Raw genomic sequence first — 26,786 nt, forward strand, 5'->3', positions numbered from 1 at the left:
GTGGCATGCTGTGACATTCTGTCTACAGAAAAAGGACACACACTGACCTGTACCTAAATGTCAATAGCTGCCACCGTCAAGTACAATGCAAATCTGTGCTCATCACACTGGTGCACAGAGCATGAGACATGCTACAAGGAGAATCTACCGACTTGCAGCATCTGCAGCAAACATTTCACATGAAGAGAGATACAGATACAATGCTCTCTCCAGCTGAGCAAGAAGAAGAAACAAAATGACAATCTGTATCTACATCTACATACATACTCCCCAAGCCGCTGTATGGTGTGTGGTGAAGGGTACCCTGTACAATTACTAGTAATTTCCTTTACTGTTCTAGTTACGAATAGGAGGAGGGAAAAACAATTCTCTACAGACCTCAGTAAAACCCTAATCTCTCTAATCTAATCTTTGTGGTTCTCATGCGAAATATACTTTGGCAACAGTAGAATAGTTCTACAATCAGTCTCAAATGCTGTTTCTCTAAATTTTATCAGAAGTTTTCCTCAAAAAGAACATTGCCTTTCTGCCAGTGATTCCCATTTAAGTTTCCTAGGCATCCCCATAATACTTGCATGTTGTTCGGACCTTCTGGTAACAAATGTAGCAGCTCACCTCTAGATTGCTTCAGTGTCTTCTTTTAATCTGACCTGGTGTGGTTCCCAAACACTTTAATAGTACTCTACAGTGGGTTGCACTAGTATCCTATATGCAGTTTTTCTTTGTAAATGAACCACACTTTCCTAAAATTCTCCCAATAAACCAAAGTTGACCATTCATTTTACCTACTACAATCCTTATATGCTCATTCCATTTCATATTGCTTTTCAGTGTTACACCTGGATATTTAATTGATGTGACTGTGTCAAGTACCACACTTCTAATACTGTATTCAAACAATATGGGTTTTTTCCCACTCATCTGCATTAACTTACATTTTTCTGTATTTAGAGCTTGCTGCTATTCATCACACCAACTAGAAATTTTGCCTAAGTCATCTTGTATCCTTCTACAGTCACTCAATGCACCACAGCATCATCAGCAAACAGGCGTAGACTGCTGCTTCACCCTGCTTGCCACATCACTTGTGTATATAGAAAAAAATAGTTTTCCTGTCACAAATCCCTGGAGCACTTCTAACAATACCCTTGTCTGTGATGAACGCTCGCCCTTGAGGACAACATACTGGTTTCTGTTACTCAGGAAGTTATCGAGCCACTCGCATATCTGGGAACCTGTTCCATATGCGTGTACATTCGTCAGTGGTTGCCAGTGTGGAACCATGGCAAATGCTTTTTGGAAATATAGGATTATGGAATCCACCTGTTGCCCTTCATCCATTGCAGGATATCGTGTGAGAAAAGTGCATGCTGAGTATGGCACAAGTGATGCTTTCTAAAACCATGCTGATTCATGGACAGAAGCTTTTCCTTCTCAAGGAATGTATTACATTTGAACTGTGAATATGTTAAAGGCTTCTGCAGCAAACAAATGTTAAGAATATTCGTCTGTTGTTTCGCTGGTCTATCCTTTTACCCTTTTATATGCAGGAGTTACCTGCTTTTCTTTCCAGTCACTTGGGATTTTGCCCTGGGTGAGAGATTCAGGATAAGGGGCCAGTGCTGTAGAGTACTCTTTGTATAAAACCAAATTGGGATTCTATCATGACCTGGTGACTTATTTTCTTTCAGTTGTTTCTCTAAGTAAGGGATGCTTGTTTCGATGCCCCCCATAAGGGAGTCTGTCTGATGGTCAAATCACAGTTTCTACGTACGATTTCCTGCATGAACAATTTCTTAATTGAAAAATTTAAAACTTCAACTTTCCTTTTGCTATCTTGTACTGCCATGCAACACTGTTCAATGAGTGAGTGTATAGAAGCCTTAGACCCCCTTAGGGATTTTATGTAGGACAAGAATTTTTTTGGGTTCTTTGCGTGATCTTTTGCTAAGGTATGACAGTAGTAGTTGTTGTAAGCTTCACACATGGATGTTTTTATAGACACGCGAATTTCTGTTAACTTTCGCCGCATTGACTTTTGAATCAAGAGTGCAATAGCCTTTGCTTCCTCAGCATTTTTTAATTTTTTTTAAACTCATGATTGGTATTTTCCATCCTTAATCCTCATACTCAGCATATACTTATCCAGAATATGATTTACAACCCATTTAAACTTAATCCTAAATTCCTCTATGTCCATCATACTGGAACTAAATGATGTCAATTCTTTGTCTGAGTGGGATTGTAACAGCTGTCTATCTGCTTTTTCTAGCATAACTATTCTCCTAAACTTCTTGATTGATTCAATAACTTTAGTAGCCAAAGACACTATGATAGCATGGCCACTAATCCCAGCAGTTATACTGAAGCCATTGATTATGTCATGCCTGTTCGTAGCTACAAGGTATAAAATATTTCCATTGCATGTGGGATCTTGAACTAGCTGCTTAAGACAGTTTCTGGAAAACATGGTCAAAATAACTTCACCACACTATCTGTCTGTACAATAAATCTGTAGACAATGAATCCATAGATGCCTCAATCTATACTCGGTAGGTTAAAGTTGCCTCCAGCTAACATTGAATTACATTAGTATTTGTGCACTGTTGCGCATACACATTCTATGAACAATTCTAAAACTGTCACGGTGGAATCAAGTGGCTGGTAAAGCCACCCAACAGTTCACTTGATTTCACTTACACCTGTTACATGCCACCAGATAACTTCACCATTCCACTCAAATTGAACCCCAACAGAGACAATATTTTTTTTCAAATGCAATGAAAATGTCCCCTTCTATGGTGTCTTAATCTGTCTTTTTGATATACATTCCGTGAACTGCTATCAGCCAGCTCTTGGTCCTGAGAATAATTTGAGCACAAGAAGTTTCCTGGAAAGCAGTCAATTCGGGAACTTTGTTACAAATACTTCAAGAATTTACTGATAAAATTTTGACAATCAAAGTGTCTTTTCTGTGAACACGGTCTGATTTTGCTATCTGCAAGTCGTTTGGCGAGTGTTCGTCAGAGAACCTCAAACAACTGCCTAGCTTAAAAAAATCTGTGTGCAATTCATAACTTCTCTGCTACCAGAGTAGGTGCTTTCTTTTTGAAATGCACCCCTGACCTATGAAGGGAGTCATAAAATTCTCCACCTGATAAAACGCAGGTCCAGAAATCTGCAACCAAGACCATCACAGAGTTAACAAAGACTTTTGTCGAGACCCTCCACTTGGCTCCAAACCAAAAGACCCCCATATACGCTGATAACAGTGCTGCAAATTGCAATCTCTGCTTGCACCATGTGCACAAGGCCAGCAGGCTTCACTACCACTGCCAGCTACTAGTATGAACTGAGTATGGTCTCAAAACCTACGCAACAGGTACTGTGGGTGCCAATGTGAGCCACAACTTGTGAACAAATGCGGAAGAAGACACAAAGTGTCTGGTGTTCCTTCCGTATTCTGGGCTGCCCGTGGTCAAGATTTCCAAGATATTGGAGAACAGCAACATTAAAACCATTTTCAGCTTATTGGCAAAAATCAAAAATATGCAGGCTAATTGAAAGAGAAACTAGGACCACAAACACTGGTGATCTACAGCATCAGTTGTGCAATGGTGTATTTTGCAGTGCCACTCAGAACACGTGAGGAGGATTGGCCTTGGCCAAATGGACAAATCTATAGTGACAGAGCACAGCCTCAATGAAGATTGTATTTTTTTGTTTTGAACAGACAGATGTTTTGCCAGATAAATAGGTTCTGGGGCTTGATCATCAAAGGCAGTGGAAATACAGATCCGTGATGATCTTCTCAACTGAATAGCTTGGGATGTAGCACTAGCAAGAATATGTCAAGAGCATTCAGATGTGAAAGTGGCAAAGTCAGCACCCGGACGTGCTGCCAGAACCCTCCAACATGCTGGGAGGCCCTCCCACAGCTGTTTGCGATTCCCAATTTCTCCCGTCCCCTGCCACTGTCCACAATACCCCTTCCAGAGGCATGTGATTGGTGCAGCCATTGCAGACAAGGCAGAGAAACCTGCAGTCCAGTGTCTAAAAAGATGCGAACTGGACATGGCCCTAACACTTCACCTGAAGGTCACGAGTAGGAAACTTGTCAAAACAGTGCCGCAGAATGACACCTCTACTCAGCTGGTAGCCCGAGAAGACTTCATCGTCAATATGTATAGAGTCATTCAAACTACATAGTACATAATAAAGACCACAGTTATCTTCAAGACTGTTATGCTGCATCAACAACAGAAGCCACTAATGGTGATCTCATTCATTTAGGATAGAACTACCCAGACATTTTAGCAGTAAGAACAATAAAATATTCCTTATGTAACGATGATTCAACAAGAATTGAACAACTAACAAGTCACACATTTATTGTTCACATTTTACCTGCATAATGTGGTATATAAAGATATTTGTGTACTCAAAGGGTCATGCAGAAGTGAACAGTAGAGTGAGGTAACGAGACACTTGAGCTTATTTTTTCATTAGTACTAGTGACTGCAACCTCCCCCCTAAGTTCTGTAATTCTAGTTCAGCAGCTACTGTTGACTTGGAGGAGTAATGTGGACTTTCATTTTAATTCTGCATCACATTGTTGTCTTTGTATTTTTTGCCCCGCTGGTGACACTTTCTTGTAGCCTGAACTGATGTTGGCTTGCTGTGAAACTATATAGAACTGTAAACCTACCCGTACTTCACACTGGTAGCATGAAATCATGGCCAGATGACTTATCTGGCATAGCAGCAATAAAAAATGTATACACAATCCTTTCTTGTGAAACAGTCGGTCTACTAATGAAAACCATACAAAAATCCCTGAGATTAGCCGTCACATACAGATAGAAAAATCCAGCATAAATGAAGTTGAAGCATATTTTAGTGTAAATATAGGAATGTCTATTTTGAGATTAAAACAGACTAGCAAATAATCTCAATACAATTTGTATTTTTTTTTTTTTTTTAAGTTACAGTTTTGTTACAAAATGGGGAACAAAACTGAATGTTAACTTTATAAACACGCCAGTTTGTATGAGTTAGCTGCTATATTACTTAAGTTAAGTTCACAGGAATAAGACAAAAAGTCTGTGTATTTGTTGGATTATGCAGGACATGGCATTTGTTGCGTATGAGCTCACATACAGTGCCAAAGTAATGTCGAACTTCTATTTGTATTTCAGAGTTGTTTGACCAAAATTTCTAACAAAAATGCGTAAGTAAAAGATCAATCTGGTTGTCGGTATTATTAAAGGATGCTGTATTGCTTTCAGTTATGTTTATACTAGACACAGATTTCAGCTGAAAGATGGCCTAAGCTTATTGGGCAAATAGTTAACACCTGTAGGAGATATTACACTAATACTGTGTATCACTACCTAACCTTGATAATGGTCTCAGTTTGGTGAGGAAGAGAGAACACAAGTTTCTTCATGTATGCCATATCCTGTTGAAGCACCTTGCTGATAATTAGATCCTATAAAGCTTACAAATTGTAGGAATGTTCATCGCTGCATTTTAGTTTCTGTTCCAAATAGTCAAAGACATTTGCTGTGGGATGAAGATCAGGTGATTTAGTGGGCCAGCCAAGGTGTGACAGAGTGCCTAAGTGTTTGTCAAACCAGGAACATATGTGTGTAGTCCTGTCAACACAGTTGGGGTCACCTTGGAAGATGGGAGTGTTCACAGCATAATCAACGTGAAGATGTAGAAGAAGGGCAATGCTTAATTTTGTCACCAGGAATCTTTAAGTGAACATTCTGGTTCATTTTCACTGTTATCCAAACGTGTGGGCCCCCTGCTTGAGCTACACCCTCCACCCATTGTGAGCTAAAAATGGCATTTGGCCATTGATGCAGTCAGTGCCTTGCACCATTTGGAAACAGGCCAAGTTCCTACATCATGGATCACATTATATGCCTCCAGTCAGCTATTGTCTATTTTCTGTGTTGTCTGGCTCATTGGAGGCATTCACATTCATGTGCTGCTGTGAGCAGTGGCGTTCTGAGAGGTACTCGAATCCAGATGTCCATTGCATACATTTTCCTTTGCAATATTCACTTGGAATCTGGTTGAAATCGGCCTACAGTCAGTGATAGCAGCGATTTCTATCGAGGTGGAAACTGATTATCATTGATAGGGTGTGACATTCATCTTTGGTCCCTGTTGGTTAGGATCTTTTTACAATCACTATTCTTATGCCATGTTACATGGTTGGGAGTGGTACATTGTTCCATGTAGACACAATGAACAGTCTGCATCAATACACCAACAAGATAACTTCATTCACAACATGGTGATGTGCACATCCAAAGATGATAACTGCTTTCTGCTGTTCTGTCCCTTCTCCACATTGACCCATCTTACTACACTGATCCATAAAACCAAATGCCACATAAACAGCTAACTGCCGTGGCATTGCAGTGACATATGTCAGTGATAGAGTGTCACATGATTGCCTGGTACCATTTCTACACTATCTGCAGTGCTCCAAAGTAAACGGTGTGTTCCTTTAAAGAATATTTTGTGTGGTGAGCTTATGTACACAAGATTTGAAATCAAGTGCTTCAGTCAATTGCATAAGGAAGATAGGCTGTTGACAAAAACAGAAAGTAATTTTGCAGGCTACTGATTTAATGATATTTCTGTTGCAGGACAATTGCATTTGAATTAAAACCTTGGAAATATTTGGTATACTATTACAATAAAAAGTTACATCTTTCAGCTGTTTTGATTTGTCTCTGTCTCTTCACAAAAAAACTGCAAACTTGAAACCATACTCTTTCTGTCTTTGTTGTCCGTATAACTTTCAGGGAATACACCCCATAGTTCTGGTTTTGTTTTAGCATCATCAGTGAATAACTCCACATCAAAGATGCTATCAATATTGTGGCTATCAGAGATAAGTGTGAACTTGATGGCAGCCATCAGTAGACTTCGACATCATAAAAATGATCAATGACTTTGCATCTGGCTACAGGCAAAAGTAGTTGCAATGAAGCTGCGTCCCAGGAAAACCATCACCCAACACTTCAGCATATGACTATGACGTGTGTGAATTGCTCAGTGAATTACAGTGTGTGACTAGAACATATTGGCAAAATATGGCCTATGCTCTTGTCCATTTTAATGCTCATGTAAACTGAGTGTGACAGGTTTCAGCAGTGTTTGAGCTGTGATGGATGCCAGTGTGTCTTGAATTGTAGTAAACTAATACACACACACACACACACACACACACACACACATTCATTCTCCTCCACCACCGTCACTGATTCTGTAAAATGGTTGCAAGCACTAGAATTCACTCTCTGTTTAGTGATCTATATTTGCTAATTTCATTAGTCAGACCAGTGTCTTCTATTTTCCTTTGTAATTCATCTGAAAAATATTGCTTTTATGAAAAACTCTAAAAATGCCAATTAGTTGTTATGTTTCAAACATTATTGTGTTAGTACATGCTATAGACAATTATATTCATACTGAGATGTGAATCTCATAATAAGATGTGAATAATTTTGACAGCACGTTCTTTGCCAGGCAGTTTTTCTCTGTATTCTTGTAGTGTAGTTATATTTTATTTTTCTTGAGATTACTGTGCATAACATTCTGTTTCATTTACATTTTATATTTGTCATTCTAACTCATTTCTCTATTTGTGCAAGCAGCCAGATGACTTTTTTCTTTCTGCTAGTGACCCATTTTAAAGGTAAAGTAGGACAGGATAAAAAGTGTGTTCTGATTTGTATCAGATAATTTGCAGCTTTAGACTTTCTTGCCTTCTTGTGACATATTGTTCCCAGAGAACTGACTTAATGATATTTTTAAATGTGAATCAGAATAAGTGCTGTTGGTGAAATATATAACACAGAACATTGTAATGATTTTTTTTTTTTTTAATTATGGGTGGATACTATTTTACCAGTACTGGCTTAGTCAAATATTGTGAACTTTATAATGCAGGAACTAAATGGACCTGTACTTGTTTTCCAAAGCTACTTTTAGTCTGTTTGTTGGTTTAGTCAGTATTAATTAATATCCAGGCAAACAATGTGCATTTTCTATTTTTTAGATTTTGTGTGTGTGTGTGTGTGTGTGTGTGTGTGTGTGTGTGTGTGTGCGTGCGTGCGTGCGTGCGTGCGTGCGTGCATTCATGTATGTATGTGTGTATTTTGTGTCGTATATTTTACAATTGTTAAGAAGACTTTGATCAGTCCAGAAGCATATGTCAGTATATGTAGTTTTGGTGTGCTGTAACTCAAGTGAAGCTGTAATTTATTAAAATGTGGGAGTGTGTTCTAAGTGTTTTTTTATGCACTGTGCAGTAGAATTATGTCTGTGTTTGTTGGAGCTGGTGCTCATTTGTCAGAGCTACCAGAAAGTATGCCAGTCAGTATAGATCTGTTATTGTTCTTATTGTTGTTATTGTTACATTGTAGATTGTGTTAGTATTTAGTATGAAACATAAATTTGAAGAATAACATCAGAGTAAATTTTATATTGCAATAGGTTTAATAAAGGGAAATTGCTAAGTGAAGCATATTGACCGGCCCATTGTGAGTATTGGTAAATTGACATTTTTAAAAATGTTAGGAATATATCGTAGTGCACTGTGTGTAGAAATTTTCTGCTAACAAACAGTATCCAAAATGCCAACTAAAGGTAATTTGTTGTGTAAATTGTTTGAAATTATGTTGTATACGTGTCAGTAGTGGCCTGCTATTAATCCCGACATGGTACAGGCACAGTCTTCCTTAGTTGTTTACTGTTATGATAATTGTTGTTTATTTCAACTCTCTTGAGATCATGTTGCATTTACTCACTGCCATTTTAAATTCACACACTTCTTATCATTGCACCACAACAAGGAAGTTCATAAATTTTTATGTTATTGTGATTCCTCAAAACAGCTCACTACAATTCATATTTTGTCTCATTTTATGGCCCAAATGCTGTTGACATTAGCATCATGCTTCCCAGATTTGTCATAGGAAGGCTTACTTTTTCAAAACAACAACTATGACTTATATTCTCAATAGTAAAATTTGTCTTAATAATGATGTACTCTGAACCCCTGTTGTCCTCATTTCGTAATATAATTTCCATACACTTCACATGTTATTGCTGTGTCAATGTGGATTTATTCTAGACTATGCTTCATCCAAATTAAAACTTAACATTTCAGTTATTGATAACCTCCCCTAGATGAACACATTTTTCCGAAGTCAATTTGTATTTAAAAAATTGACTTTGTTTTTAATGACACACTATTCTAATGACAGAGTTATTTTATATTAAACTTCTATCTTTCTCTAAGGGTGTCTTTTTGTAAATAAAATATTATGTTCCACCAATTTATGTGCTGTATTTGACTTGTGCCAAGTTGCCCATGATTAAAAGATATTTGTAGCATGGATTGAAACAGCTGTGATGTGAGGTAGAAACTCAATAACTGCTGGTTTTCTATGTTTATTGGTTTCTCAACTCTCCTTTATACCTACTATATATTTCACTTACCTCCTTCTTTCCAATTTGTGAAAGAATATTTGTGGGCATAATCATCGTATGTATATACATGTTGAAAGCATGGCGAATGATGATAGTAGAATATTATCTAGGTAAAATTCTACCTTTAGCTTCAAAGTTCTCTCTCTTTCTGTTTGTCAGTTACTGTTGAGAGGCTACCCAATGGCTGAGTTATTTAGTAGCACAGCACTTGATTTTAAATGATGTGTAAATTTTCATTTTACTTTAAATATGACCTGTAAGCATCCTGTATACAAATGGAGGTATCAGGTGGTTACTGCTGGTGCTGCTGCTACTGTTGTTGTTGTCATTGTTATTATCATTATTGTCGTTGTTGTTGTTATTATTAGTATAGTTGTTGCTGGTACTGCACAGTTTGCATGCAGAATTGAGTTGTGCTGTGTAGTTGCAAGTTTCTTCATATATGAATCACTGTCTGTAACAAGTATTTCACTCTTCCCAGATGACTTTAAATACGGTAGTACTTTTAAACTGTGTCACAAAAAATTTGTCATATTACTTCCTGAGTAAAATTTTATTTGTTTTTTGAATTGTGTGCTATGTCTTGTAAAGGAAGTTACTTCATGACATTCAGTCTTCAACTGACTTAAATACTACAACTGACACATGTACTCTACCTTGTTAGACTGCAGATTAATACTGATTATCTTTTTGGTTCCTTTTCACAGAAACTTGCATTTTGTTTGTTGATTCTTTGTTTGTTGTCCAAAATTACAAGTCATCATAACCTTCAAATTCAGCTTACCACTACAAGTAAATAATGTTCAGCCTTAATGTTGGTTTTTATCTGATCTAGCTCTAAGCCATTTACTTCGTGAAAACTCAAGTGCCACAAGGCTGATATTCTGATTTTGTGGAAAATTCATCTTGTGCTCTTATTTGTTCTCACCTGGACATCACTTACAAATTTAAACTTCATACCCTTATACTTGCTGCTCCCAAAATAAAATGATTATCTCCACCATTTTTCTTACTGAGCAGTAGTATTTCTTTGAGAGTACATATATGAAACAATAAATGAATTAAACTTTTTTTTATTATGTAGTCACACATTGTAGTGGTTTTGGCAGTCGTTATTTAAGCCAGTCTTGCTGTTTCATTTGCAAAATTGAAGAACAGTTTTGTTTGTAATCTTATGTATCTTACTTTTATTAGCTGATTAACAGAACAGAAAATTAAAATCCTAGAAGATGAACTATAGTCCAAAGGCCTAAAGAGAGATTGCCTCTTATAACACACTGCTGACCGTATACAAATAAAATAAAAATAAAAAAAACACCTTAAGCAAAAGTAGAAATACTGTCACATACAACTGAGTTTTAGAAGTAATCCATACAGTGATACTACTTTCATGTTTGCTTTGCTCATACATACAACAACAACAACAACAACAACAACAACACACACACACACACACACACACACACACACACACACACACACACTGGATAGCAGTAACTATGACTGATTGTTAAACAAATTGGGAACAAGTAAATTACTGAAGCCTTTAAATCATTGGCTGTTGCTACTTTCACTTCTGTGCAGAGGAGTGCAAAGTTTGTCTGGTGGCATTTATTTCATTCCTGCAAAATTTAAGAGAAATGGATTTAAAACTTTAATATTACCAAAATGCACAAATTATTTGTAACATTGAGAAGATTGTATATAAGGCAGTGCATGTGTAGAAACTGATATAAGGTGAGTTTCACTGAGAAAAAGTAAAAGCATTGATGTAAATACATTTGCACTGTTGTTCTGCCCTAAACTATAGAAATAGAGAATAAAGAATCCAGGAACCAGGTACATTGCTAAAAAGTGAGTGTTAATGTGGTCAGTCATATGCTTCATCCAACATTTAAGAGCATCGAAAAGATTGTTATCTTTGGAGACCTTATACAACTTGTGAGGTACTTCATAGTTTCACAGTGCTGTTGTAGTCAATTGTAAAATGGAAGTTGTTATGTAGAAATTCCCACTTTCCAATGATCTTGTTTGTCTTGCCACAAGAGAAACAGAGATTTGAAACCCACTGGAATGAAATGAATGAATGTATGTATGTATGTATGTAAACTAAATACAATGTAAATTCCATGTAACTATTAATATCATAGCTAAAAGCTTCAAATAAACCTTTCTAGTAACGACGTCATTTTAATAAAATCAGAGTATATTCATATGGTATAAGTGATCATTACTGAAAACAGCCATTCACAGATACTTTGTGCAAGACAAAAGCCAGAATTTTTCACGCAAACTGATAACTTTACTTTACAGTTTTTATAAGACCCCGCCCCTACCACTAAGTTCTAAAATAAAGGAAGGTGTAAAGGCCACAAAAGCAATATCTGATAGTAGAGCATAAATACTGAATAATTTGCTTTTAATCTGATTTTGTGGGACCATTATGCGACACGTGTGTCAAAATGGCATGAAATTGGTGTTACACTAGCTTCAGTGCAGGTGGGGTTAATGTAAATGCCTTTTATATGTTAATGTTATAACTATAATGTTTAACTGCAGTAATTTTAACACTGAGAATTGTTGGTAAATACTGCTAATAGCCCTTCACAATGTGTATGAGATACATTTCTCTATTATTTGTGTCTCACAAGCTTGACAATTTCACATTTTTAGAATGATAAATTTTATATTTGCACAGTAATTGGTTTTCATAGTTGTTGTGTGCTGTCTTCCATTCAATCAGACATTATTCACATAAGCAGGAAACTCCTCTTGAAATCTCAAAACTTTTTTATGCTTTTTTTCCTCACAGTGTCATTGATGAAACTAAATTTTGATAGTAGGAAGCAGTGGGCATTTTTGAAACTTGAGTGTACTCGAGTAAGATTTCGACTGTAACTATAGTTCTTGTTATCATGCTTGTTGATAGGTGTGTGTTATTCTGCTGGTTTATCCTCATGATCAAAATTATACACAAAATTGAAGGTTTTCAATATGGTTATTATAGTTGTAAAGAAAACCTATCTGCCTAATACATTCAGATACTGTAATCTTGAAAACTGATGATCTAAGATTGTAATGATTCAATATACTAACTGTGAAAGAGATTATATAGGCTAAGAATTTTCTGATATTATTTCTCTGAAAGGGTAATTATATAAAAGCCAATTGTAGCCATTTGCAAACATGTTGAACATGTACCTGTTTCTTTTGTGAATTTTCTTTCTGTGTTATACCTACTTATATTTTCTATGGTCAATAAGTAATTGATTAATAATAATAACTGTTGCATATTGTAAAAGCTGTATGCCATCAGTGTCATGTTAACCCTTTCATGCAATAAATTTAAAAATCAATTGCAGTTATCATACATTTGTGTTCTATATTTTCATTTAACTTATAAAATTTATAAGAATATTACAGAACTGACACTATGTGACAAAATAAGTGTTGACTATAATGTAGCTCTTGGCCTATTTTCTTTCTACTAGCTAATGTGTTCAGTAGCTGTTACCATACCCCGTGTGCGCGCGCCCATCACACACACACACACACACACACACACACACACACACACAAAGAGTCATCTTCTTCAAGGGGGAACCAAATTATGTGTTTTTAACTACACCTCTAGAAAAAATAACTTATATATTCAAAAGTCAAAAATACATTTTACATTCCATGTAAACAAAAATTACTCCATGCTTCTACAACATAAAATGATATTATCTTTGAGGTATTATCACATTATGGTTTTCTCTCTCATTTCATATCATGTCTATGCTGCATATATTTGTTTTTCTTTGTATTGCTCTGCAGATATGAAATTTTTCATTAAAAAAAAATTGAATGTGCTCTCAGTTTCAGGTCACACAATGTAGCCAGTTTGTGTTGTACCTAACCATATTGTTTAGGGCACACTCATTAACTTATTAAATTAAGAGCTTTCTAAGAAGGAAGAGATTGTGTTAATGTAGTAGAAGTTCATAAGGAAGTGTGTTGGTCATTAACACTTGTGCAAAGTTTGACATATTATACAAGAAACTGATTTTCGTGTGTGTGTGTGTGTGTGTGTGTGTGTGTGTGAGAGAGAGAGAGAGAGAGAGAGAGAGAGTGAAAAACATATTATAGTGTGCTTATCAATAAAGTTTGTCATTAGAGCATTTTATTGTTTGAGAAAATTATGTATATTTACATTGTCACTTGTGCACACCCTTTCTTGATATGTCTTTCTTGTTGCTGTTGAGAGTGGATTCTTTCATGTTCTCTCCATGGTTCACCAACCATAGACTGTCACTATGCACACATTTACCATGTTTTGTTGTCACCATTTTCTTTCCTTGTTACTGGTCATACAACATAGCAACATTCCAACAGTTGGTGTCTTTTAAAAAGTTTACCACTTGTGTTGGTGATATCTCCATGGTCTTCCAAAAACTGTAATCTAATCTTCCATCATTATTGTTCCTTCAACACCTCATATTTAATTTATTTGGATCATTTATAGAAATGTATGAGCATTAGTCAGATATAATAAAGGCTCATAATTATATTGCTTGCTTGCTTTGCCATCTGTTGCAGTAGTAGTGGTTGGTTAGATGGTGAAAGAGAATAATATGGTGATGGCTACAATTATGCTGCAGACATTCTTATTAAAACCGAATCCAGTGTATATTCAAACCCTCTCATGTGTTAATACTGCAATAAGTATTTGCAAAATACTGGTTATTATCTTTGTGATCTTAATTTAATTTTAATTATACTTGCATTGGCAACAAATCTATTTTCATTACTTCAAACATTGACCAAACAGACAGGCAGAACCACTGGGCAGATGAAATTTTTTACTGTCACAAGTATTATACATTCTTAGTTTTTTTATTTGTGTGTAAAAGATAATTATGTAATGAAAATTCAACTTCCTCATATAAGTGACACCTCCAGCTTAGAATATCTTAAGTGCTGTTTCTGCAGTCATTTTATTGCTTTGGTTTGTGTGTTTGCATTACAGATCAAAGACGCAAATAACTGTATGCGGAAAGATGGGGTATTGGGGGGGGGGGGGGGAGTCACATGACTGGATTAGAAATGGCTTCAGTCTTTCAGTTCTCATATGAACTTGTTGTACTGAAAACCGTAGGTTCAGTACCAAATTGTATTTGGTTTCTTCAAGCTGCTTACATACTTTAAGTTGCACCATTTTGATAAACAGATGCATATTATAGTACTGCGTGCATCTACAGCTAATTTAAATATTTCCATTTTCATCAGTCTTTAATGTCTCATAAAAAAAAAGAAAATGGGGGCAAAAATTAAATTTGGGTGGATGTATGTGAAGCTTGTAGCTATTTAAATTCTAACTTGTTTTTCTTTTGACATTTCAGACTCACCTGTAAGACAGGGTGCATCATCCACAGTGCAGGGGTTATGAAAGGAAATGTTCTTTCTTGCATTTACTGTCTTTGTGGTCTGTGTCTCATTCCCAAGTCAAAACTTGTGCAGTTTGTGCAAGTATATTTGCAAATAAGTTCCTGTGAAATTTCATGCTCTTCCCACTAAGATTGAAATTATATCTTATGTTACCATAATATGTAAGCATAGAATAATTGTGCATAACAGTGCGCAGTTGATTAAGTATATTGTATTTCATATAAATTTCTTGCACTGCAGTTTATTGTAGATAATAATTTATTTTTATAATTCTTAAATAATGAACAGGAAAATTAAGTTACCAGTATTAGTCTCATGATGTCTATAAAGTCTCCAAAAAGTAAATGTTATACAGTTTGTGTGTGTCCACTTTTACTAATTTTTTTGCAAATGCCTCGTCGCATTTTATGCTGAAACTCAAAAAGCATTCTCAAGATAATATTAATTAAAGCTAGGATAAAGCAGGTATGTTCTCATAAGCTGAAATATTGGTCACAAGTTAGTTTATTCTTTAAAAATAAGTGAAACATATTTTCACTGTCTGGATGCTAAATTGACTATTTTATTAGAATCTCAGACCACAATGGGTAAAGCAGAAGAGATGTAATGACTGAGTGTAAGCCACAATCATTGCATGGTCAGTTTGTTCTCTCCATTAAATTTTAGTGATGGCAGACAAATGTAACAGGCCTTCAAAAATTCAAAGCAAAGTACAAAATCAGCTTTCTTATTTCATTTAGATGACTGCCAGGTGAGTGGTGGCTTGCAGTGTGTGATAAAATATATCTTGTCATGTGAATGTAAGTTAAGAAAACATTCCATTATTGTGATTTTTCTTTCAAATAGTAATATGCTGAATAGATTTGTTATTTAGTGTTTTATGTGTGTGTGTGTGTGTGTGTGTGTGTGTGTGTGTGTGTGTGTGTGTGTGTGATGTTCATATGACAGTTATTTATTACAAATCTTTGTGCACACATACACACTACCAATCTGACATTACACACTATGGCTTGGAAGCGAGTAATTATATGTATAAGTATGTGTTTGGAAACACAAATTAATGTTTTCAAAATACAAATTTGTGAGACAATATACATTTTCTTGTTTTTATAGTGTTACCGTCAGTGTTGTCCAAAACCTTGCAAATACCTTCCATTTTGAGAAACTCATTTCTGTTACCAGTTACAAATGAATGTCACAAGGAAGTAATCAGTAAAGTTTTGAAGAATGAAGTATTGTATACTATAGTCCAAGTATAGTGATGTTGTAAGTATGCATAAATGATCATTGCACTTCCAAAACACTTACTTCATTATTGTAATTTGCAATAATGACCTAATTTTTATACCCTTTCTTTAGGCACATATCTGCCTTTTATACACATCCTCTTCTAATGGTATGTGTACATTATGAACATCTATTTTTCAGGACACCACTGTGTTAATTTTCACTGCTATACTTGGGCTCTGTTACCATTGTAGCAAGTTACATTTAAAGTTTTATGAGTGTTTGCAGATTTTAAAGAAAGTCTTGTGTATGAGTTAGAGGAACATTCAAGCTACTTTTGCTATAGAAAATAATCAGCTCGTGTTACTAGCACTATGTTACCACATAATATGATTAGGTGTTCCCCTAAAAGACAATATCTTCAGTGGCAAATGATGGGACTTAATATTGAGTTATAAAGGCAACAGATTTACAAAACAGTTATAAAGGCAACAGATTTACAGAATAGCTAAAAACAGTACTCATCAACTGCATAGTTTTTGTGTTAGATTAAATTTGGTGACAGTGAGAATCCCATATTAACTAAAAATAAATTATCGTTTAGTAGCAATTGAATCAAGTTCGTGTGCAATTACCGTTGTTAAAATTTATGTTTTAAGAATGTACATAGGTGATGTGAATGTGCAGCCGATCATATAAGAAACAATGACACCATAAAAATGTTAGGAAGTTAATAACACTTCTCACGTTTTGGAAGTTACAAAATTTGGTCTGCTAATGTACTATGACTTCTAGCTTCTAGTAGTCTGGAACTTTGCTCTTAGTGAGAGTCTCTCTATCAGCTGACAGGGGAAGGTTGGGTGGGGGAGGGGAGGGGGGAGAGAATGAAATTTGTCACATCCATGGATTTTGATAAGCCACAACGGTGCCTAGATCATTCTAACTGGCAAGCATCAGAGGGAACTTGGCCAATCTTTGCTGTGTGAGGATTAGAATACAGGGTTTACAAGCTGAGATTGGTGAGCAATACTCGTCTTCCTTAATGATAAACTCTTGCCGTCAACCACCATGCAATGCACTGGTTTTCTACTTTCCAGTGGGTTGGATGGCTGTAGAAACAAAATAATCACTAACCAATAACTTCTGGGGCACCTCTCATATTACAGATATATTAGACTTCTTGAGGTGATGTGAGACTCTCAATCATCCTTTATTTTCCTAGCTGCTTGTGAGACATCACTGAATCCTATAGTAGTCATAATCATTACCAGCAGGTAGAGTCAACCACAGAGTGAGGTAGCACAGTGGTTAGCACCCGAAACTCACATTCAGTGTGATGGCAGTTCAAATCCCCATCCAGCCATCCTACTTTAAGTTTTACGTGATTTCCCTAAATTGCTAAGGCAAATTTTGGAGTTGTTCCTTTGAATGGGCATGGCTGAGTTCCTTCACTATCCTTGCTTAGAGTGAGCTTATGCTCGCTGACATCAGTCTCGATGGGATGTTAAACAATAATATTCCTTCCTTCCTTCCTTCTTTACTTCCTGGAGTAGGCCTCTGGACAGTAATCATACCCAAACAAACAAAGAATCTTCATGTGACTACTTCATCAAAGAATAAAAATATAGTGGAAATAATTGTAATAATTGCCCACATGTTGTGGTAAATGATATTTTCATTGTTGTCAAAACAGAAGAAGGAACTTGAGAGAAACTATCATCTTTCTATATCTATTAAAAATAGAAAGTGTTGCAGGATCACTGAAATCAATCAAGAGGCTATGTAATTCTATGTTCCTATTTGAGATAGCAAGCTCTTCAGTAAGGAAGTTGTTAAGTGGCGTATAACTTGAAGACTATGCCACAAGTAAACTGCGCAACATAATTAAAGGATCACTCTTTCAAAACCCCATAATTCCCCATCCATTGTGATGCATAAGTTTGAAATTTGGATCAAAGATGCACACAATCATGTTCTGTAATAGTGCAAAGGTGTGGCGCCTCTGCGGCATCACCCTCAGGCTCAACGACGCTTCAAACAACAAGGTGTCAACATACGCAAAAAAAGGCCACAGCTCAGAAGTTCAAGTGATGTGTAATGTGCATTAACGATGTCACATTGGGATCAAATTTCACTACGGTTCTGTCCAGTGCCACAGTGGACATGTCACATGATGGGAAAGTCATTGCACCCCCTCTTACCCATCCACATTTTGCCCCTTCTTTTGACGCCTGTGCTGTGCGACGGAAATCAGAACTGTGATGCCTAGCATTGAAATCGTACAGTTTTTGTATGAGTGGCCACAAAAAATATTACAGCCTCACCACCACTCAGAATCGGCATGAAAAGGCCACAGGGAGTGCTGTAAAGGGCATCAATGAAACCACCCCTTTCCCTAGGTCATTGATTCCCATACATTTTGCAGTTGAAAATGACAGTTTGCAGTGTGATGAGCAACAGAAAGACATTACTCACAATCTTTGACGCTGGTGACACCCACGGGCATTTCATTGCACCCATTTGGAATGCACCGTGGCTGCAAATTTTGCTCTCGTGTACAGGTTAGAACCACTTGGGACTGAAGCAGGAAAGGGGGCTTACGCTTTTTAAGCACTCTCACTTTGTGTCACCCTGTGGTGTGATCACAGGGGTGTGCAACATGGACACGTATGAATAAAATGGCAAAAGGCCTCTCTAACCCCCCCCCCCCCCCCCCCCCCAATTCCCCATTTGACAAAATCATCAGTGGCACCCGCTCATCTTTATTGAGATTTCTTACAGACAGAACCTGTTATGAAGTTGTAGGCACTTGCAGACTGGAAACCGCGTTGGCACACTCAAATTCCAGATGGCATACTATCGAACGCCGAAGCATCAGATTGGTGGTGAAAGAACAGCAGTGAAGCCTACCTGCAGGCATTTGAGACTCTCATTGTAGCTTCTGTCTGTACAGGTAATTTTTAAAATTCTCAATAAAGGTGGGTGGGTGCCACTGAAGGTTTCGCCAAACTTGAGGGGTGTTAGGGGGATGCTTTGCTATTTTATTCAAGCACATGTTGCATCCGCCTGTGGTCATGCCATAGAACAACACAAAGTAGCAGTACTGTTTCAGATCACCTTCAACGTTCTTTGAATGGTCCCTAGTGGTTTCAACCTGTACATTAGAGCAAAAAATAGTGATCATTAGTGGTCACGCTGCTTTCCAAATGGGTATGATCACATTCAATGGGGGTGCAACCCCATTGTATCCTTAGAGAAGGTTTGAAATGCCCGAAGGTTTCACCAGTGTCAAAGGTTGTGAAGAACATCTTCCTGTCACTCATCGGACTGCAAACTGTCATTTTCAACTTTGAAATGTGTGGGAATCAATGCCCCAGGGAAAGGGGTGGTTTAATTGACACCCTCTAGGTCACCCCCTGTGACCTTTGTATACTATTCTGAGTGTCAATGTGTCTGGAATGTTTTTCCGGGCAGTTCATAAGAAAACTGCATTATTTCAGTGCCGGGAGTCACAGTTCTGATCCCCAACACAGAGGGGTGAAATGTAGGCAAGAGAGAGTGTGATGACCTTCGCATTGTGTGACATGTCCACTGTGGCACTGGGCAGAATTGTGGTGAAATTTGATGCGAACATGACATCACTAACCCTCATTACATGTCACATGAACTTCTGAACTGTGGTCTTTCTTTCACATATGTTAACTCATTGCTGTTTGAAGCATCATCAAGCATGAGAGTGACATCACAGGGTGCCAAGCTTTTGCACCATTACAGAGTAAGGTTGTATGCACCTTTGAGCCAAGTTTCAAACTTCACCATGGCAATGTGTGTGAATTATGAGGTTTCAAAAAAAAGTGATCCTATAATTTTGTTGCCCAATGTACTATAAGCTACACACTATAGCTAAATATGCGAAGGTGTAGGTAGCTGTAAGGACATACTGCATCTGGACTGAATGAAGCTACAACAGGAAGAGTAAGATGATCTAATGTGCTGCTTCCATTGTCAACATTTCGGAACATAGCAATAGTGTGCAGAGGTAAGGTGAAGTTCATTAGATGTTGAGCCACCTACAAATCAGTTATTCAATGCATTGCTTTGTCCACATGTATTAATTACTCAAGAAAGCGCCTAGTTTGGAGTATAGAATGTCTGACAATTGTGCAATGTATCCCATCCTCTGAGATGTAAAAGGTGTTAAAGTCAATCTGCTACTTTCCTAAAGCCGTTCATATCAACAACGAAGCCTGCTGTTACAAAGACCAGTGTTGCTTTGCATACTTTAGGTTGCAGTTAATAAAAATACTACAACCAGTAAGTATGCCTAGATTGGAGCCTGTGGTGGTGCTAGAGTGTGTTGTAAGGTGGTGTGTGTGTGTGTGTGTGTGTGTGTGTGTGTGTGTGTGTGTGTGTGTGTGTGTGTGTAGCAGCAGTGAAGAAACATTGGACATGTAGCCAATGTTTTTCAGCGAGTAGGTTCCACCTCTGAAGTGAATTTCTGAGAGGTGTGCATAATACTCATCTATGGTGGTTATAACGTCTTCATGAAACTCCAAATACTTCTCTGTTGTAAATTTCTTTAGATATATGAATAAGTGTAAATTGAAGGGCACCCTGTATGATAGACAGGACTGATGTTCCAACATTTTGTTCTTCAGACTCATCAGATTTACCATTGCCTAATCACCTTTCATTGTCCTGATGGAACTACCCCCTCCCCCAACCCTTTGCAGTCCAGGTGAGACACCTGGTCCTCAAGAATAACATAGCTTGGCAGTTATTATTTTACTGTTTAGTAAATTAACAATTACATACATTACCTTTGCTTCTCACAATACACTGACTATTAATATTTTATAGGTGATAAAATTAACGTCCCTCATTTTAATTAATGTTCACTGGCTTCCACGTACAGTTTTTATTGCTGTTTTACTGTCCTGAAGTACTGAAAATATGTCTCATCCATACTAACATTTCAGTGTATGATGTTGGCTTGGTTGGTTGTAAAAGTATCTGAACATTGCTGAGCAGTTAGTTTTCACAAGTCCTTTTGGTCAGCATTTAAAACTTGTAACACTTATCTAAGGGAATTAAGAGTTTATGGCTACTATAGATGAGTATTATACACAACTCTAGGACATTAAACCCTAATCTTCCTATCTTCTTGTAATAACCTGTCTCTTGTTTTGCATTTATAAGGCGAATTTAGTTCTTGTTGCGGTAGGTATGATAGTACAGTCCAAAAGAAAATGGAATGGTAAACAGCACTTTCATTGAAACAGATGAAATTGTTTTATGCTTATTGTATGCCATTTGCAAGTGTAATTTGAAATCGGTACTCTGTTCAACTTTCCTCAAATCTAAGCCCACACATGTTCATGTGCGAGCAGGTAGAGCAATATTTGTCCAGAGCTGTTTGTATAAACAGCTATGTTGAAGTTGTAGCAGTGCCCTGGGCTCCAGGGCTGGAGCAGGTGCACTAAAATGAGGCATGACTGGTGTTTGCTGTGGCTGCTGGGACAGTACAACTTTGATCACCACACTTGAGAGGTAGCGGCGATTGTCATCCTTGCCTCCTGTATCAATATGCGGCCACCCTTGCTGTCTTTGTATCACCACCACCACCACCACTACCCCTCCCAACCACCCCATTCTAATTTGTACCAGCTGTTGTAAGGGGCAATGAGAAGGCAGATCTTGTCTACACCTCTACTTGGGAGAGATCTATTTCATCAGCTCCAGTGTTTTATGTGTGCTGTGCCCCAGTGTTTTATATGTGCTCTGTTGCTTATTGGATTGAGGACTATTGGCACCCACTTCCGCTGGTAATGTGAGGGTACTATATTAGTTCTGCTGAGCTCAGTTGTGACCAATGTATAAGAACTTCTTGGTTGGCAAGCTGTTGTCTGCTGTGTCTGTACATGAGGTGGCTAGGGGCCTGTTGAGCCTACAGCTCCCTGTCACATATGCAGGGACAGCCCTGACGACTATTGCTGGAGTGATTCATATTGAGCCTTCTCTGTGTTTCTCTGAGCAGCAGCCGGAACAGAACTGATGTTGCTGTTAAATGCTGTCTGTAGCAGGGCTCTACTGTTCCCCTCTAGGAGGAGGTTGACATTGGCTCCTACCAATGGTTTGTGGGTGTTTGTGTTTCTGTGAGCAAAGCTGGTTCAGGACTTTCCACTGTATGGTGTGCCAGGAATATTGCATAAGTTGGGACAGGATTGTAAACAGGAATGGGATAATGAATGTGCCATTACTGAAATTTGTCACTCAAAGGCGGAGTGACGTTTGTTGCTGCTGCTGCTGCTGCTGCTGCCACTCCTGCTCCTCCTCCTCCTGCTGGCAAGCTTGGCTTGGCAATTGAGGCAAGCTTGGCTTGTATGAGGCAAACTCTGTAAACAGAGGTAGCCACGGCCGACATAGCGACAGCTGGAATGTCTCTGCATATGTCTTATCTTGTTAGTGCTGTTCTGCTGAGACGTAATATTTCAAACACTTATCAAGAATGGGTCCAAAAGCTGTAGAGCATCAAAAGAAGGAAGAATGATTCAGATTTAATGTACTGGTGATGATGAGTAGGTCATTACAGACGAAGCCAAGCTTGGATGATAAAGAAATCAGCTGTGACCTTTTCAAAGCAGCAATCCTAGCATTTTCCTTAAGTTATTTTATGGAAACACAGAAAGCCCTAGTATGTTTCAGTTTATTACTACTGTACCATCTCGCTCAGTAGCTGCAGAGGGAACCATCTCATCTGTTGCAAACTGCGCTACCCTCCAATGCGACAATGATGGCTAAGCCATGTGAAAGGTGTACCCAAGCTTTGCACTATTCCAGTAGCAATTTCTGTCACCAGTAAAAGTCTAAGCTAGTGGCTGCAGCATGAGTTTGTGTAGCAATATGGGAGAACAGTCTCTTGCAAATTTTTGGAAAGGACATGTGAGGCTCATCAGCTGGAAACAATTTATGCAAAAGAGAACCAAGACCAGGAAAAGGCACAGTGCTGCCCTAGTGGATTCAATCTGAAGGTCACAGATTACTACCACGAGTAGACTCCCATTCCTCTGCAACTTCATTAAATGGAACGAGAACTGGAGAAACTTCCTGGCAGATTAAAACTGTGTGCTGGACCGAGACTCGAACTCAGGACCTTTGCCTTTCGCGGGCAAGTGCTCTACCCATCCTCACAGCTTTACATCTGCCAGTACCTCATCTCCTACCTTGCAAACTTCACAGAAGCTCTCCTGCGAACCTTGCAGAACTAGAACACTAGAGCCCGTGAAAGGCAAAGATCCCGAGTTTGAGTCTTGGTCGGGCACACAGTTTTAACCTGCCAGGAAGTTTCATATCAGTGCATACTCCGCTGCAGAGTGAAAATCTCATTCTGGAGGAGTGGAGAGTTATTTTCGATATTGTATGCTGTAGGTGTTGCTGAAGTAAAGCAAGTTGCTGTTGGTGGTGTTGCTCTTGCAGATGATTTTGCTATTGTAGTGCAGCTGATTACTACCAAATCTGTTCCAGTGCTGCTTTTTTACATTGTTCAGTCTGTCAAAATTTCTGAAAGAGTCAGTTCAAGCCTAGACTGTGCACACCATTATACTTTTATGGCTAGAATGCTTGTCAACAAAAGAAATTACTAGCCTGATTGGCGTACACCACAGCAACATCATTAAAACGTTCTGCTACCATCATAAGAGAGAAAACATTGAAAATCAGTCATGTAAGATTCGGCCATGGTTAATACCACCAGCTGATGACCACTACCCACAAATTGTAGCTCGTTTTCAACCAGAGAAAAATGCAACAGAACCGCATGATGCTGTTTTGGAGGCAACTAGGAGGACTGTATCAACCCAGGCAGTATGCCGCCATGTTCACACCATCAATTTTTCCTTTCAGCATCCATTACAAACATCGATGCAAACACCCCAACATCACAATCTGTGAATAACGTGAGCAAGGGAATGCCTTAGAAAACATGTATTATTGGCACAGCATTCACTGATGATTTCTCCAACACCTGACGATTGTCGTAGAAGAGTATGGAGATAGCCACATACTTATGCCTCTAGCAAGCTGAACTCCCGCAGTCTCAGCAGGGAGGTTCATCAGTCATATTTTGGGCAAGTATCATGTAAAGATGGTGGACACCTCTCTTCAGTATCGAGCCCTGGAGTCTTCCAAGATGACACTGCACGAGCACACTGTGCCTACTTCTTGAACGCTTCCTTCCAGGAGAAAGGAATCAACTGAACTGGCATGAACATGGTTTAGTATGCTTGGCACCAGTTGGAACCCTCTTCACACATTTTATGATCTGAAGACCATCGCCATTGAAGAGTGGGACAGGCTAGAGCAGCAACACAGTATTGAATGTCATCCAGCAACAGATATTGATTTCACAGGTGTCGAAGGGTGTACACTTTTAAAAGACTTGGCTATGTTTTGATTATTGTTAATTTTTTTATACCGCAGCTTAGTATTTTCTTTTTTTTAGTTTCACAAGACTTATTCTTTCATTTGTTTCTCCCCACGAATTTAAACCCATAAATGTTCATAGATATACTGCTGGTGCACACTTCTTTTAAGCAGCTTATCTGAAATATGATCAGATGAAACTATTTTCATTTTGAAGACTTCATGAAGATTAAGTATGGTTACACTGTAGTACGTTGTTTTGTCTTTCTCTGCCTTTAAACTGGCTTTTTGAGCAAGTTATAGAGGGAACTACATTTTCCTGGCATATTTAACATATACAAATCATTGCCAGAGGTGAATGATGAAAGATGTACAACATAACAGAAGAAATCCTAGGTGCCACCAAAGAGTAAAACCAGAACCTTTTTGATTTTTGGTTTAACACTCACTTGGTTAGCTACCAGCTAAAATACTGTTATACAATCAGGCCAAGAGGACCGCACGCAGCAACAAGGCTCTTCTTCCACTAGATTCTGTTTCCTCCTATCTGCTGCCAGTCACTCTGTATACCAATCTGTAGCAAGTACTCGTGGATTCCATCTCTCCATGTTTTCCTTGGTCTGTCTAGTGACCTGTAGGTGGTTACAACCTATTATTCTAACCTCCTTCAGCTGTCCTCAGAGAGTAAAACCCATGGATTTCAAAGCCTATTGGTTTTTATCCATTCAATTGACGTGCAGTCTGAGGGCATTTGTTTTTAAATAAAACTTTTTTTTAAAAAGAGTGATTTTTATTCATAACATTTTCATTGGTTTGAAATATTGCATTATTATACAAAATGGGAGAAGCTATCAGTGCTATTTCAATAACAATGCCAACAAAAAAGAGCAGTGAACACATGGTGTAAGACATCTTGTCTAGGCAGACATCAGCATACTTATGCTGTAGGAAACGTATAAGACAAGTGCTGACTTTAATACAATTTATATGTAGTGCAGGACCAAGTTCATGGCAGTCAAATATGCAATTGTAAAACCAACATTACATATGTGACGACTGTGAACATGGGGCTGAATTGAAGCCAGTCGGTATATATAGATTGCATTAAAGTCAGCATTTGTGTTATGCATTTTCTACAGTAAATGGCATAAGAATTGGTATAGCAATGCTGAGACAGTAATGTACCTGTTATCATGTGGGGTGGCGCATTGGATGGTACACGTGTCCATGCAGCGTTAAAGACTTGGCCCATCTGGTCTATATGGTAGTTTCTCACTGTCGCCATCCAAGATAGATGTATTACAGATCGACACCATCCCTAGTCTGGAAGTATTTTATGAAGTGCGGAATCGGTGAATACAATGCCCCGTTTACCTTAAAGGTAAAAAGCAGGAAGAGCCACAACCAACTTGTGACATAAGGAGAAAACGTAAAACGTAATTATTCATTCATAATTTACAATAAAAATAGCAAAGTAGCTGAACTGCTGTCTGTGTCGATATAACATGTCTTTATCTGCTTGTAGCACTTGAAAATGAAAATGGACAAATGAACACAAAAACAAAAACAGACTTACTTCAACATCAATTTTCACCTGTTTAGCAGTGACTATTCGAAATGTCCAGACAGTGGTATGATTCCTGATTACAACATTATTTTTGAGTTGATTTATGAAAAATTAGAATCAATAGGAGAATATCAGTGATTTTTGTGTAGTAGACAATTACTTATCACATTTTGTGAAAAGTAATGAACAATGGAAAGGCTAAGTTTTCTTTTATTTGCCTATTTAATTTAATATTTTGATTCTACGTGTCTTTAAACTGAAGGAGTCAATCTTTTCAATTTTCATGCAGTTTTTTTGCATTTATTACAGCAAGTAATAGGAATAAAAAACCAAAAATCGGGTATCTAAGAAACCGGTTATTTTGAGTGGTTTTAATAGTCCGGTTAAAACACAGATAGCACCCCAAGAATTTTCTTGCGTGGCCCAGCCGTCCGGGCCCGACATGGATAGACCAATAAATGGTGATGCTGTGCAAATCTGAAGTAGTTGGTAGGATGGTGTCTTATTGGTATGACGAACGACTGAACTCATCACTGTTGTTTGTGCACACATTCATAATTATTGCAGTCTATGGTACGATGGGGTAGAACGTAGTTCCGTGTTTCACATACAAGGTGAT

At 37.8% G+C, this 26,786-nt stretch overlaps 1 protein-coding gene across 5 annotated transcripts in view; it reads left to right on the forward strand.

The window, feature by feature from the left end:
* Positions 1-26,786, forward strand: part of LOC126297383 (phosphatidylinositol 4-phosphate 5-kinase type-1 alpha) — a gene marked incomplete in the record, with an annotated part of 309,051 nt that overhangs the window by 271,258 nt on the left and 11,007 nt on the right. The window contains 1 exon segment of one of the 5 annotated variants that reach the window (XM_049988114.1): positions 14,907-16,046. In XM_049988114.1, coding sequence (XP_049844071.1) covers positions 14,907-14,918 — 12 coding nt within the window. 5 annotated transcript variants of the gene reach the window in all.

This window comes from Schistocerca gregaria, chromosome X, assembly GCF_023897955.1.
Source record: "Schistocerca gregaria isolate iqSchGreg1 chromosome X, iqSchGreg1.2, whole genome shotgun sequence".
NCBI lineage: Eukaryota > Metazoa > Arthropoda > Insecta > Orthoptera > Acrididae > Schistocerca > Schistocerca gregaria.